Source organism: Callorhinchus milii, unplaced genomic scaffold, assembly GCF_018977255.1.
Source record: "Callorhinchus milii isolate IMCB2004 unplaced genomic scaffold, IMCB_Cmil_1.0 Scaffold26, whole genome shotgun sequence".
NCBI lineage: Eukaryota > Metazoa > Chordata > Chondrichthyes > Chimaeriformes > Callorhinchidae > Callorhinchus > Callorhinchus milii.
In genome coordinates, this window is record NW_024704767.1 from 1,557,413 (window position 1) to 1,573,916 (window position 16,504).

The following is a 16,504-nucleotide window of genomic DNA, read 5'->3' on the forward strand; positions in this document are numbered from 1 at the left end:
TTGGCTGTGGGTGTGAGTGAGTGAGTGTGAGTGAGTGAGTGAGTGAGTGCTCTCTCCCCTCCCTCCCTCTCTCTCTCTCATTCCCAGTGGTGTGACGAGGCGAGTCTGCAGAGCTTATTGGCTGCAGATGGAGGAAAAGCCACGTTTATCCTTTTATGGAGTGAGTGAGAAGAAGGAATGACCGCATTCGCATCAGAGACCAAACCATTTGCGAAGCATCCGACTGGGAACCTGCAGTGCTGAGTGCTGCTCAGTCACTGAGAGGGACAACAACAGCAACAAACACCAGCCACTGATCCACAGGACAGACACACAGACAGACACAGACAGACACACAGACACACACACACAGACCAGACACACACACACACACAGACAGATCGAGAGAGTGCTTTTATTTGGTGTTGTGTGTTTTCTCTCTCTGTGGGATATGGGTTCACCCCAAAGCTGTTGATCGGTTCCCCTTCTCTGTGGCTCAGTTGAGTGAGTTCTCTGGGAAGCACAGCCCTGGGATTGCAGTCAATGGAGTCCCACTGTTACCCACAGACAGAACACCACCGATAGGAGTTCCTAATTAACGGGAGGCACCGCCTGGAGAGAGAGAGGGAGAGAGAGAGGGAGAGACCAACCAACCAACCAACCAACACTCCCACAACACGGTGCAAGTTCAAGCCAACGCCATGGTAAGTTTATACACACACACACACACACATTTTCTACTTAAAATCAGCAGCAAAACAACCAAAATCTGTCCCACTCCCCACTCCCACTCCCCACTCCCCACTGGAGACAGATGCTGTGGTACAAGACTTTTTAAGGCGCAGATTCCAGTGCAGTGGTGACTGGTTTAAGTTTACTTTAGTTATGCTTTTAATATAATGTGTGAGTGTGTGTGTGTGGTGTGTGTGTGTGTGTATATATGATTGATCCAAGCAGCGATCTTGCCAGTACGTGTGTGTGTAAAAAAAAACACCCACAACACACACACACACACACACACACATCCCACATTATATGTTTTTAAACATTTACACATATAACAGTCTTCTTCAATACGTTGTTGTTGTTGTGCAGTTTGTCAATTGCTGTTGAGTCTTGAGAGTGTGTATGTGTGTGTGTATGAGTGGGTGTGTGTGTATGTATGTGTGTGTGTGTGAGTGTATGTGTGTGTGTGAGTGTATGTGTATGTGTATGTGTGTGTGTAAATCTGTGATATTTCCACGTTCTCAGTCGCCAAACAAAAGGAATGAATCCACAGGTTGGAGTTGGTGGTTGTGTTAAGGCACAGATCGACCTGTGTCCAAACCCATACCGACAGCAGCTGAGATTTTTTTTTTGGGTGTGAATGCCTCGTTAAGTAAGATGCATAAATCAATCAATGCTGTTGATAATATGATGCTTTGGCGAGGAGTGTGTGTGTGTTGTATGTGTGTTGTATGTGTGTCCATACTCCTGTGTCCTTTCTGTACTGTGACTTTACTCAACTCGTCTTTACAACGTCCTGTGTTGCATCTCAACAAATGCAAGGATTATTATTATTATTATCAGTCGAACAAAAGACTGACTATATATATATATATATATATATTAAAAAAAAGCCCAAGGATTGTAACACGGTCACTTGAATTAAAAATGCTTGGTTTAAAGTATCACTGGACTTATTGGCGAACAATGTTGTGGAAATGGATGATCTGGAAACTGTTACAAACAGCAATTTGCATTGATTTAGATTCGACAGAACAAAATGAGGAACTTTTCCTTCCCCCAGTCAGAAGAAACAACGTTATTTTCCCAATAAAACGCGTTAGTTCTGTGAACCCAGGCTGGAGATGTTGAGAATTTGTGACTGCACAACACATGTAACGAACCCCAGTATTTATTTCCTGATAACCGGTTGCTTCAAGAGGAAAAAGGGCTGTGTGACGAGTTATCAGGAGTGATAATAATAATCCTTGCAATTGATATAGCGCTTTTCACGCCTTCGAGACGTCTCAAAGCGCTTCACAGAATATACTGTAAAATGAATTGATCGTATATTTGTGGGCGAAACAAGTGATGAGTTCGACGCGTGTATAAATACATAAGTAAATGTGTCCGGGATATTTGACAGCAGGATGACTTAATTTGATGACACGTTAAGACACGGTTGAGTTATCGGGAGTTTACTGTAAATACAGAAGTTGGGGTGGACAAATGATGGATTGTCAAAAATATACCAGCTATATATATATATATATAACTAATCTATAGGGCAGTCACAGGAGAGAGATTAGTGGGTAAAACACTGAAAACATCAGCACAGTGAGGGAACACGATTTTGGGGGTGTTATCACAGTAAGTGATACTGAATTTCTGCAGGATACTGATTTGCTCCACCGAGAGTGACGATTCTGGTCACAGTATTTCCGCAAGGACAGTTTGGCATAGGGAGGCAGGGAGTGTCCAACAACAACAACAACAACAACAACTGATTGTACTTACTATAGTGTCTTTCACGTCGGGAGGATGTCCCAAAGCGCTGGACAGTCAAGGGTTTGCACCCGAGCTTCACACACGCGCTCAGCTCCCATTAACCCTGCAAGCCAAAGCCCTAATGGGTAGGGGTGTCCTAGCTGCTCTCGGCAACCTGTACCTAATACTTTCCGGAATTAGCTTAGCAGAATGCATCCCTTCAGGGAGAGAGTGCGCATTCCAATAAATAACTCTGAAATTTCGATGTATGGGTGAAATACATGGAACTCTGTTTGGGTTGGATACTCTTAAGCTTGCTGATGGGTTTCTATGTGTCAGAGACCCAGCTGACCAAACAATAATAACAAACAATGATAATATTTTGGTCGCTCAATCCATAACTTTGTGGGACACGGCTGTGCGCAATTGGCTGCTGCATTTCGCTCACAAATTATACGGTCAATTCATTTTACAGTATATTCAGTGAAGAGCTTTGAGACATCTCGAAGACATGATAAGTCGCTATATCAAATGCAAGGATTATTATTTATATTATTATTATAAAATGCATTGGTTTACACAAAAAACATTGAATACGTGAAATCGATAGCCCAGGGAAGCGATGGAGGCAGATTGTGTCAATTATGTCAAGAGGAAATTAGATAGCGATTTAGTAAATCATTCCAATTGAGGGATACGAGTCGTATAAAATTCTTTTATTTTTCACCTTTTGGTGTGCAACGGATCTGCACATTCCTGAGTTCACATGCAACCCTGGGAGGAAATAGTCAAAATATTTCACAAGGTAAATTGTAACCGTCTGTCTGACCTTAAATTTTCAGTTATTTTGTTGGAATATTCTTTTTGTGTCTATCAGTAAACAGCAAAGTAGTGCTGGTTTACTGTATGTACTGTATAGCATGCACATTAGCCAGGGCTTAGCAGTGGCAGTATAGTATCTGTTTCTGAGTGATTTGCCTTGTGTGGAGTTATAATCGATCCCTACTCTTTGCATCACTCACTGCGATGCTGAAAGCCATGTTGGGCAATGTGCCCAACAGATTATTTTTTTCGTCAATTTCTTCTTCTCCCTTCTTTCCTGTTCTCCTTTCTTTCCAAGGAGGTGACTCATGGGATTTATGGTTCCAAGGGAATCCTTCAGTACCCTGTCCTGAGTGGACAATCAGCAGGTGTGTGTGTCGACAGCTCACTCGACCACAGAGGGAATCACAATTAAACCTGATCTTGTTCTTACCCAATGTCCACACTCACTCCCTATCCTTCAGGTGTCACTGGGTTGCAATCACGAGCAGCGTTCCTGAATGATTCCCTCCCCCTCCGCCCTGTGGTCCAGGAACAGTGAAGCTAACTCTAGCACCTGGATCCTGATCTATTGCCAAGGCTGAGATTAGTGGTTGTTATGAGCAGGGAATATGAGACCAGGTTCTCACTCCAAATTACTCTCCAATGGACTCTGGTGGTGTGTATGTGTGAGAGAGAGCGAGCTTTGGATTAGATCAGGGCTACGATGCAGTTTGTGCTCAAATAGCCTGTCAGCACTCAATAATGTGAGTAATGGTCATGTAAGCTAGTAATGAAAGGGCAATCGATAACATGGAGCCATACTCCAGCAGGAGGAAAATCGGGTTGGATGTCCTCTTGAAGGGAGGGGAGGGGAGGAAAGAAAAAAAAATAGACAAAACAAGCAGCTGAGCAATCATTGTGAGTTTTCACTGTGTGGACCAGCTCGGCTGTGGGTTTGTGATGGAAAGCAATGTGAGAAGCAGTGCAGTGATAAAGAGGTGTACATGGTAGACAGACATTAACGTTCTGTGAATCCGCCAGTCCAGAAAAATATACAATGAGTACACGTGAGCTGGTCAAAGGTGCCTTCAGTGCTAGAGTGACATCTTGCCCAGCTACAGAGAATCACATTGGAAAATGTTTTAAACGAGAACGTATGACGTCAAGGGATATTCCTTCCTGGCTTTATCTCTGTTTATTTTATTTGGTTTTATTGTGGGTGTCACCTTGGTAGCTGTCTTGTTTCTGGTTGTGAGTTCAAGCTCCACGCTGGGACTTTGAACTCACAGAGTGCTAGGCTGACACTCCAAAGCAGTGCTGGGAGTTCACTGAATTGTAGGAGGTGCTGTACTTCAGATGAGATGTTAAATCGGGGCATCATCTGCCCGTTGGAGAAGGGAGTTCGTCCCAAGTGTCCGGACTAACAATTCCCCCCCCAGATAACAATGATTATTTATTTCATGGCTGTTTGTGGGATGTTGCTGTGCGCAAATGGGTTTCTGTGTTTGCCTACGTAATACAAATACAAAATACAGTCACTGCACTTTGAACAAATCCTGTGATGCGCTTCAAGACATCCTGTCAACATGAAAGATGCTACACCAAATGCAAGAATTATTATTTTGTTTTTGTATCTTGTTTTAGAAAAATCCCGCCTGCTTTTTGTTCAGCATTAAAAACCTGTGAATGGTTTTGGCCTCATAAGCCAGCCTAATTTGTATTTAAAAAGATGAATTAATAAATAGCAGCTGGCTTCTCAATAGTAATCCTGCGGTTATGGCAAATTAAGTGTTTTTGATGTATTAAAAAAAAACCTTCCTAAGTAGTGCTGGTAATTTAGTACAGAATGGTGTTTCAGGTAGTTGGGGGAAGAGGTTTGAAGTGTGATTTACAGTGGTTTGGGATTTGGGTCAGTTTATTCTGTAGTCAGTCTTTCTTACAGATCAATAAATCCAATCTTATAACGTGAAAGTTCTCCACAGTTCCAACCCTTTAAAGCACAAGCTCTTGTGTTGCACGAAGCAGCAATGCTGAGCTTTTTAAGCTAAGCGTGTGCCGTTTTTCTTCTGTCTGGAAAGATAGACAATAGCATCAGTCATAGGCCTCATCCACCAGATGCAAAGTAGTAGGTCTGTAAAACAGCATCTGTTTCACATTAGGAGCAGCCCTTTCAAAGGTACATGTGCAGCAGGGCTCTCATTGAAAGAATCTGCTCTTCATTTGCAGTCCGTGCTGCAGGCTCAGTGAGGGTGAAGTCAGATGGTCTCTGTATGGCCTCATGACTGTGAACAGAAGGATGGCTGCACAGTCTCAGCTTCTGATCACTCTGAGTTACCTCCAGCCGTGGTCAATATTGCATTTTCTTTCTCTGCTGTGATCATTTTGGCTGCTTGTACATGTACGTGCGGTCAGACCAGCGTTTGGCCCATGAATAAAAATAACTCACCTACTGTTTTGCACATTATGGCCTCACATTATTGGTAATGACTTGAAGAGGCTGCGTACACAATTGACTGTATTTCCTTGTGTGCGTTGAATTAAGTCCTTGATCAACTGCTTCAATGCTGTATTGACAGGCTTTATTTTACTCTATTATTGTTGTATATATATAATATATGTAAATGTCTTTTGCTATGAAAGGTAAATGATATGCAAAATACACATTTTATATTTCATTTTATATGGCTGTTAAATTTGCGGTATAACAGAACATGTTTTTTTTTTCTTGCTCTCGGTTGCTAATACAACATTCTTGCTTTTTTAAAAAAAAATTCATAAGCGCTAAACCTGCCCCCAAATATTTCCCCAAATAGATTTTTTTTAAAAAAGTAAGTTTTTAAGTTTCAAAAAAAGGTTCTTTTTCTTCTTAAGCTGCGTAAAACTTTCACAGCCTATGTGAAGAGCGGGATTTCCACTCTTAACATCTTTCGGCAGGGAGCCCCCTCCATCACAATCTCGAGTGGAAAGCTCTGTATCCCAAATGAGCACCGACCAACCTGGGTTTGAACTTGCCAACTTCCGATTTGTAAGGCTGCAGCAGGTGGTGGTCTTTATGCATTAGGGCCATCAGGGAGAAGTCAAACCTGCTTTGTCAACACTGTGCATACATTCATCTCAGCCTGGTGTGTCAGCCTGGCTAAGTTGGCAGCTCTCTTGTCTATGGGGGGAGGTCAAGCCGCATGTTGAAAATTTGATCCTCTCTATCTAAGCCTCTGGTTGGTAAGGGCAAAAAGCTCCACTCTCTTCTCACTAATAAAACTCCCAGGTGCAATGAATCTTTGAGTAATTTTAACTCAGTTCCTAGTGGCCCCAAGATAGCATCAAAAGCTACCCGCAGATGAGTGCTAAATTGACAGTCTCAAGTCAAAAGCAGCCAGAAGGGTGGTTGGTAAGAGAAATGGGAAAATCATGCATGCTGAAGTCAAGGCAGAGCAGAGGTTGTTTTAATCCTGATGGGCAAAGGTAAGATTGCCTTCATACTGCCATGCAACACACTTATGAATTATGTATAGGCAAAGAGCAAGAGATACATTAATTTCACAGCGCGACAGACACAGTTGTTTTTGTTTTGACCACACAAACTCTTTAGACTTGTGCAACAGTAATAACCTTGTGCTGAGGTACTATGCCACATAAAGACCCAACATCCAGTCTGAATTTCTCTTGTGCCCTTGGGAACTTTGACTGCATCCACCAGATAGCAAAAATAAGTACGTGTTCATTTCCGGATGCTGACTCCTCACCTTGAGGGTTGCACACCAAGTTCAGAATGTATTTCAAGTCTGGAATATACATCAGATTGTGGCAGGAGTTTATGTATTTTTTTCAACAAATCACTTTATATTTCAAAGAAGTGACATATAGAACATCTAAGCCTAGAAATGAATGAAGTAATTAATTAATGAATTGCCTGCCTGTGCTTTAAAATTCAATGACTTTAGCAACTGCCAAGTGAAGGTGGGGCTCAATGTGTGAGCTGGAAACTTGACTTTTTTTGCAATAAATGAATTGAAGTCCCATTCACTCTCCGCAGCTTTGTGCCATGTGGAGGCCACACAGCCTATTAACCTTTAAGGCTGTTGAATCGTGGCCGATCCACTTGAGAACTCCAGATGTAACAATAATAATCCTTATGCATTTGATATAACGGCTTACCACGTCTTCGAGAGTCTCAAAGCGCTTCGCAGATATACAGTAAAGTGAATTGACTGCATATTTTGTGGGGGGTAGCAAAACATCCTAAAAGGGTTAAAATGTTGATGAGGGAATCTGGTATTGGAGGTGCACAGCTGATTCCTTTTTTCCTCTTTTTTGCCGAACTGAAGTATAGCTGAGTGTTTAAAACAGCATGAATTTCAGCTTCCTGCATGGTGCGGTGGACTGCGGCGAGCGAGCTGTCCAAATAAGGAATTGATTATGTTGCATTGAGTGAAAAAGTGCACTGAGGGGGCCAGTCATATTCCTTGCGAGGTGAAACAAGCGTGTCTTTCATTACCTAGCTGAGCATTCTCGCACAGCGAGCAACTCTGGTGCCGAGGTTTACGAAGCGAGGCGATCGTTTGATTTTTATTCGGGGAGCGGAGAAGTTCAGTGGAAAAGGGGTCAGTCCTGCTGCGTTTCCTCTGAAGCAAAAGTCGTTTATCCCCCAGGGGAGGAGTGAGTTCAAGACCATTTTTACAAGTGAATCGCTAATAATGTGTGCCCGGGACAAAAAAGAGTTATTGTTTTTTTAAAAAAAAGTATTTTGTTGAGCTTGACTGTGATGGCTCTCCACATCCTCTCCTTTGCCCTGCATCCATCCTGATCCCAACTCCCAGCTTGGATCCAAATCCCTGCATGTCCAGCGTCTTAGGACATCCTCCCAACGTGAAAGGCAATATACAAATGTAATTTGTTGTTGCTGGTGTTGCAGAGAACTAACTGATTGATGAACACTTAGAGAACAAAAAAAAATGCTTCTTTTAGTGACTAGCGTATGATAGACTTGTTCTCCTCCTCCCAGCTGTCCAGATGCTCACATTGGGGAGAGATCCCAGACATCTGTGAGTGACCCTGAAACTGTGTCACCACCTTCAGGAGAGGAAGGGGTAGAATTAGGATAAATAAATTATCCTTTTGCCTGGTTGCAAAAGAGAAGCCTGCGGTAAGAGATGATTAATGAAAAACTTCCTTTTGGACTAAAGAACACTGAAAGGCTGAGTGTCTCAACCCAGGCTCCCACCCACTCCTGTGAATTTGATAGGCAGATTGCTGATGAGAGGCGTGTGAGAGTGTGCATCTCAATCGCATCTCTCAAATAGCATGTGACCATTCATCTGCTACCCCAGGCGGGCGTTTGTCTACCCAACAGTCACTACACTTCAAAGCAACTTCATTACGTGAAGCACTTTGAGATGTTTTGCCACAATGATGCACAATAACGCACTCAAACATTACACTCATTTTCTTGGACGTCGCTGGCGATACAACATCAGTGTAAGTGTTTCATGTATCAAAGAGAGAGGCAGAGATTGAAATAAAAACTATTCAGTAAACCTGGTGAATTCACTCATCATTCCTGGGCAGGGAGGTATCAGTGTTCAGTTATTTCAGCGACGTGCGAGAAACATCTTCAGCTTTACTTTAATGAGGTGCGGATCAGGACTTAAAATACTACAAATCTGAGTCGTTCTTTCAGGTCATAATTGTCAGCCACAGTTCTCCTCTCACCCCCCCACTGCCCCTCCTCACTCTACCCGCCTCCCTCAAGCTCACAGAAGATAGCGCTTGATGCTGAAATGTGAAGATTGTAAGGTTATTATTCTGAAAGGATGAGATAAAATGAGATTCAGTTGCTGCTTCACACAAACCTTTCTGGTGATCCACACCTACGGTGTGAGTCAGGTCGGAGAAGCATTGCTTCTCTACTTGCTTCGCTAACAGCGATTGTAAGTCAAAGCCACTAATGGAATCGTCGCTAATGCATTAACAGTACATTTTCCAGAACGTGGAACATCCGGCCTGACTCATATTGACGCCTCTTCAATTACTCTGGAAGGCACCATATTTGCCAAAAGCACCTCGGCCAATACTTTGTTCTTGAAGATAATTTATTACTGTATTCATGTACTGTACTATTCAGCCCAGCACAATTGGAGGCAGTCTTGTCTCTGGGTCAGAAGGGTGTGTGGGGGGGTGTACTGCCCATCTCTGACTTGCTGGGCCAATTCAGAAAGTGTTTTAAAGAGTGCCCCACATCGTGTGGCACTGGCGTCAGAAGTTGGCCAGTCCGGTTGTGCCAGATTTCCTTCCCTTGAGGATGTTCGTGTTTTTTTTACACAATCAATTTACGTTACAGTATGTTCTCTGAAGCGCTTTGAAATAACTCAACAACATGATAAGGTGCTATATCAAATCCAAGGCTTATTATTTTTATACGCAGCAACTTCCTTTATGCAATTATCACATTTTGCCCTCTCGTGTGACTGTACTTTTGCCCAAGTTATTTTCCAGATCAAAGTACTGGTTCTATTTCTGATGTAGTTGTAACTTGTGCCCTGTTTGAGCCTGCCTGTCGTTCTCCTAGAGCTAGCAGGCACTAGGGTTACACTATTGTGTCAGCACCCCAGCAATGAGCAATGTGCCATTTTCTACAGTGTTATCATTGAGCTCAAAATAGATGATGACGGGGACATTCTTTTGTTAGTAATTGACTGGGTGGAGCTGGCATGAACACCCAGCTGCTGTGCAATAGCTCTTCAGTTTAAAGTAGCCGAGTACAGAATCAAAACCTGAGAAAATCACTGTTTTGGAACAGAAGTTACACCTAAACCTCATCGACTTCAAAACCTCTGACCTAATCCCCGTTTGGAATAGACTTCAGAGTGCCGCTTCCCTCATTGTAACAAACACTCTGGGTTTAACGCTTGCCTATTTCACAAAAATTGCCTGCTGAAAAGCCGTAGAGCTTATACAGTGGATTAAATCACAACTCCGTGGCTGTTCCCTCCCTCCCCGCTGATTTACTGAATTTACCCAGTGAGTAGCTATGACATGAGACCAGGAATAATGCCAGGTTCAAATCCCTGTCTGTGCTGAGTTGTCTGATCTCAGCCGGGTTACTACAATTGGCCTCGACTCTCTGGGTTTCTGGAGGGTAAAAATCAACTAAGGTATTCATGACTGATCGCTGCCTACACTCCCGGTGTGGATGTTGGGTGAGGAGTGCGTAGGGCTCAGCCTCAAAGTCCCCGCAGGGTTTAATCAGCAGCTGAAAACGCACTTTATGATCACGCACAGATAATTGCTATTTGAGTGAGGTACCTGGACTTGACTAGTTCCAGATCCCTACTCCCAGCACTGTTGAAGATATAGAGATGCGACAAAAACCTTTGGGAGAGGAAGTAGAAAAAGTGTGCAAAACACTGGGTTCACAGGTTTGCAATCTAGTGGCATGCAAATACCAGTGTCAGTTTTGTCCTGGACAAAGTTGTTTTGATGTTAAATCGCCTTCTCTTCCTGCTTTCACACTGGATTGCTGTCAAATGTAGTGATTGTGTACTTGTACTGTCATGGAGATTTGATCCTTTGTTTGTTTCCATGGTTTGGCATTCCATATGGCACTATTCGAAAAGAGAAGGGAGTTTCTCCCAGTGTCCTAGCCAACAATCCACCAAAATAATATTGATCCTTCACCTCAAGGCTGCTTGTGGGACATTGCTGTGCACAAATTCTGCCACATTTGACCAGAAAATACACAGGCACAGCACTTCACAGTATATCCTGGGAAACACTTTTGAGACTTCTTCCTGATGTGAAAGGTGCTTTATCAAATGCAAGGATTTTTATTATTCAGAGCAGTGAGTGCAGATCTTTCACATGTTCTCAAGCGTATTCTGCCAGAGCCCATGGGATCAAACTAGTCCGTCATCATAAATCTCACTCCCAATGTTTCCCGTGTTGACAGCCCCAGGAGTGAGAGCCACTTCAAGCACTTAGAAGTGGTCTGTGCGGCTTTCTGAAAGAGCAATCTGTTTCGTCCAATTCTCCTGGATACCCCCCCCCCCCCCACCCCCGTGCCCTTTTAAACTTTTCTGATATTTTTCAAATTCCCCCTTTTTTTAAAAAAAGAGTTAATATGGGTTCTGACTCCACTACTGCAGATGTGGCCGGTTTGGTATTTAGTCATACGCATTTCTCTTCTCGATTAATTTTCTCTGCCTCTGATGTTGAAATTGCTGCAGTGGAATCAATGGCTTCCTGATCGCTGATAAAACCACTCCATCTGAGAGCGTTGCCACATCTAATCAGTCTGCCTGTGCTGGGGTAGATTACACAGACATTGCTCTGATCGTATTAGACATTTACGTGTCTATTAATAAAAAGACATATCAGGAGCGACATTTGCAATGAGGGGCGTTACATTTTTAAAGCCACAAAGTATCGATTGGAATATTATTTTCGGTGATGCAGGTTTACTCACTTCCGCATTTAAATTGTTCCAAGCACGTCAAGTGTTGTAACCATTTCAGAACTGGATCGCAGATGTACATTTTGGTGACTTGTCACTCGTGCCCGTATGGGGGGCAGACCCCTGGCACAACCCAAGCCACTCTATTCTTGTGTGTTTAGATTCTGTTAGCGGGCACGATTGCCATCACTCCCGCACCCCATCTCCATCCCCTGCTCTCTGGAGCTCTCTCCCTAAATCCCTCCACCTCGCTCCCTCATCCTCTACTTTCAAAACCCTTTATCACAATATCAAATGCAAAGATTTTAAAAACCTATCTCTTAGACTGTGCCCTTTGACCACTTCAAATCCCCCCCCACCCCATCTCCCACCCAACTCAAACACCCAACGCTGTCTCTGTAAAGAGTTTTGAGATGTTTCCTGATGTGAAAAGCGCACTATAAGTGCAAATTTTTGTTGATGACTGCATTGTTGCCCCAGCGCCTTGGGACATCCTCCTGATGTGAAAGGCGCTATACAAATGAAATTTGTTGTTAATAAATAATAATAATAATAATCCTTGCATTTGATATAGCTCCCTATCATGTTTTTGCGAGGTCTCAAAGCGCTTCACAGAATATATTGTAAAGTGAATTGACTGTATATTTTGCGGGCAAAATGTGGCAGCCAGTTGCACATGGCAGTGTCATGGATGGAATGACCGATTTATTGCTTATTTATTCATTGTAACAATGAACTTTTCTGGCATGCGGTAAAACAAAATCAGTAAACAAAAGTCTTTGTAATAATTAGTGGTCAGATCGGAGCATTGAAAAAGAGCTCTGTGAGAAGCATGGGTAAAATTGGGAGTTCTCGTCATCAACAGCTGACTAATTTGTTTTGCTTGCTTCTATTCTTTTCTAAACATAATGCATCAGACAAACCAGATCTGAAACCACAAGATAGCATTCAACAATAGAGCCAGCATTGGGTGTATCTCAGCCATCGTCATCTCATCTCAGGGGTGGCAATCCGGTTGACTTTGGTCCATTGCTCCCTCTGTCCTCTTGTCCTTGTTGAACAGAAATAAACAACTTGATGAAATACAGCCAAACCATGACAGACATTAGGGATCATCACCAAATTGCAGGAGCGAACTTGCGGCACACAGCAGGCTCCTTCCTATTTGAGTCGCGTTCGGTTTCAGAAGAAAACAAAGCAGGTTTTGAAACGTCAGTTGGTGCACTTTGCAATCAGATGGACATTGCAAATGCTCACGGCACGTACTTAAAGCGAACAAATATTTTCTTAAAAGAGATCTCATGTGGAATCAGAGAGCAGAGCGTGAAATTCCTCTTGCCACAAAGATCAGGGGAAAGGGTAATGGCTCTGACAACAGCAATAATAATAATCTCAGCATTTGATACAGTGCCTTTCACATCAGGAGGACGTTGCAAAGTACTTCCCAGGATTTACTGTAAAGTGTAGTGACTGTGTATTTGTAGCGAACGATGTGCTCTTAACAAGAGAGATGTTATACCTATTTGCGTGTGGGATGAATTGACAATCTCAGTGTCTCCGTTGGCTTCAAGTGGTTGAAAATGGCGACTTTCTTTCTACTTATGTATTTAGTTATTTTTCAAATGAAGGTTGCAATTCCCTTTATAGCTCCCATTGTTATCTCCTCTCAGAGCGGCTTAGGTTCCAGTCTGTGTTATAATAATAATAATCCTAGCATTTGATATAGTGCTTTTCATGTCTTCTAGACGTCTCAAAGCGCTTCACAGAATATACTGTAAAGTGAATTGACTGTATGTTTGTGGACGAAACACGGCAGCCAATTGCGCAGAGCAGTGTCCCACAAAGAGTAGTGGATCGACTGACCAAATTATTATTGTTTTTTTTCTTGAGGGATTATTATCAGGTGTAAGGAAACTTGCCCAAGGTTTGCCCTGCCAGGAATTGAACCCAGGTCTTGCGAGGCGAGTTCTCTAACCACTGAGCTATAGGACTCCTTGTTGCGGGAACAGCCAATGCTACAAACACCAGAGCGGTGCCCTTCCTATGCATCTCATTCTGCTGCAGGTTGAAGAACCGAATAAGCCTGACCCATTCATTTTAACAGTGGTGGGTCTGAGCTGCCCTGATGATTCAGTTTGTAAAAAGCCACTAGTTGTGCTATGAACCCGAGCCATTCAGACTCCACCGCTGGTCTGATGCATTTTGTCTGCATTCCCTGCGCTGGCAGTCCGCAGTCCTGCTCATTTGTGAAAGGGGAGAAGGTCAGAGGTTGAAACAAACTCTTGCTATAGTGTGCAGTTTTTGTAGGACTATTTATTACTCATCGTCATAACCTGCTGAGTGTTTTCACATGAAATGATGGAGGAAATACTGGGCCCAAACACAAAGCTTTCTGCATTGGTTAAAGCAGAAAATGCAGTCGCTGCGATTAAATCAAAAACATGACTATTTCCTGTGTCCCGGTATTGGCTCTCCTTATATGGGAAAGGAATTTTCAGAAGCAGCTAATGAACTGTGGATCTAGGTTTATGCTGGAAATTCCTTGGATATATGGCAAACATAAGGATTGCAAGTCTTCTGTCTGAAAACTGGATAAAGATTTTTTTGATTGACTGTTTAGTGTAAAGCATATCATTTGTATATACTGTATTGCGCTCTTTATAATATATTATAATAATAATGCTTGTGTCTACAGCACCTTATCACATCATTGAGACATCTCAAAGCAATTCACAGTATTTTACAGTAGTGACTGTGTGTTTGAAGGTGAATGCAGCAGCCAATTCGCAGACAGCAATGTCCTGAAAACAGCCATGACATGAATGACCAACATTAGCTATAATAACATCTCTGGCTAAACTGTGATTAAATGTCAGGATAACTACAAAGAGCTCACCCAAAAAGGGTTCAAATTGTGGATTGCCTATAAGTATAAGCTTCCAGTGCCAGAAGTTTTCCAGATTAATACCTCAGCTGTCTGTAATATGAGCTTTTTTTAAATATATTGTTCTGCTATCAGACCCTGCCCTACCCCCATTTGTTATATTGGAGAGGTGTATTGTGTGGTGTGACAATGGTACAAGTATTGAACCTGAGAAAGAACACATTTACACATCTTGAATGTGAGGCTAGGTAACAAATATTCAGAGAGTAAAGTCTGGGCATTGAATGGATTGAATATGGGAATGTGTTCATGTTCATCTCTTTGCATTCTTCATCCAATTAAGAAAGAAGGTGAGCTCTCAATGGTGTCAAAAGTGATAGAGAGGTCTAGGAGGACAAAGAAGCAGACGGAGTGGATGTCCAGCTTTGACCAGAGCAGTGTCAGTGCTGTGGGAGGGAATAGACCAGATTGGAGGAAATAATTCAGGAAGTGATGGGAGAAGAAGGAGCTCGATATTCTCAATGGTTAGACTTGGGCAAATTTGGTCACGTAATGTATGTTTCTGCTGGTCGGGAAAAGGGAGCAAGCTGGGCAAACACTGAAAGCATGATCTTGAGTGTATAAAATGAAAGGAATGTGGTGAGAGCACCTTGTTTGCTGTTTTGCAAAGGGGTAAGTAAGTGAACAAAAGAACATGGTGGGGGGGTGGGGGGTAAAGGAACGAGAACTGGAGATGAACATAGGCTAGGCAGTCGGACAAGTGTTAAGTATTTGATGTACTCTTGAATGATTACATGGTTTGAAGGAACAGATTTGAGGAAGAGATCAAAAGGTTTATTTTTTTTTTGCCGCTCACTCCATCAACAAAGTAGATTCAGATGTTCTCCAGCATCTGATGGACACAATGTGTTTATGGATGTGCCTGGGAATGTGGCCACCAGAGAGAATGAAGACTTTTTTTATATGGATTAGGATGCGAACTGAAGTGTGTGAGGCCCCAGTGAAGGGAGGAGATACAAAGAAAACCTCCATAAGGCCAGAAATCTAAAATAAAACCCAGAATAAGCATCCGAAAGAGAAATAGAGGCCAGTAGGTGTGACCCTTCATCGGAAACTATTTCACTTCCCCTTTTCTCCCCCTTCACCCCCAATCCGGAAGGTTAATCCAGACTCTGTGCTCTGGGACAGTTCACGTTACCAGTGCAAGTATAAAGCTCTTCGAATATTAATTCAGAAATATTATTGCTTCCTTGTTACCTTGGATAATTGGTCACTGACTGCACGGTGCTTTCCCCAGAGCAAAAGTTTAAGGAAGTTGAGAAAGTTGTGTTGCCCGAATGCTTAATTCTCTGCTGTTTATAAGTCTTTATCCGTGTTTTTTCTGCAGGGGAGCAAAGGGCATTACAAGTATCACTGGCAGAGCCACAATGTCAAGCATAGCGGGGTGGATGATATGGTTCTCCTCAGCAAAATTACAGAAGATGGCATTGTGGAGAACTTGAAGAAACGATACATGGACGACTACATCTTTGTATCCTTCCGAACCCTGATGGAGAAAATCCCAGCAACTTTCAAAGTGTATTGGAAAAAACGATGAGGGGTCTGAGTTTGAGGTGTGTCTTGACAAGATCCTTTAATGAATAATCGCCTTAGAATTCATATCAATAAACGGGAAGTGGATTTTGTTGAAGCATAGTTATTGTGGGATGAGCAATAATGTGTGTCTGATTACCGGCAGGGAGCTCCTGTTTGCAATGACCCGGGTTCCTTAGGATCCCGTTAAGAAAGTAGCGTCCCATTATACCTGTTAGATTGGATTGGTCTGAAATTCCAGTCATTGTTGCATGTGGCACAATTGGCATTGCTCGATTATAACTGGGAAATGACATTAGAGAACAACATCGCAAAAGGCGCTA

At 42.7% G+C, this 16,504-nt stretch overlaps 1 protein-coding gene across 1 annotated transcript in view; it reads left to right on the forward strand.

The window, feature by feature from the left end:
• Window positions 1-365: 365 nt before the first annotated feature.
• myo1ea (myosin IEa) overlaps window positions 366-16,504 on the forward strand; it is a 44,952-nt gene continuing 28,813 nt past the window's right edge. The window contains 2 exon segments of the mRNA XM_007906391.2: window positions 366-683; window positions 15,976-16,119. Of these exon segments, the coding sequence (XP_007904582.2) occupies window positions 681-683; window positions 15,976-16,119 (147 nt within the window). The 5' untranslated portion in view covers window positions 366-680.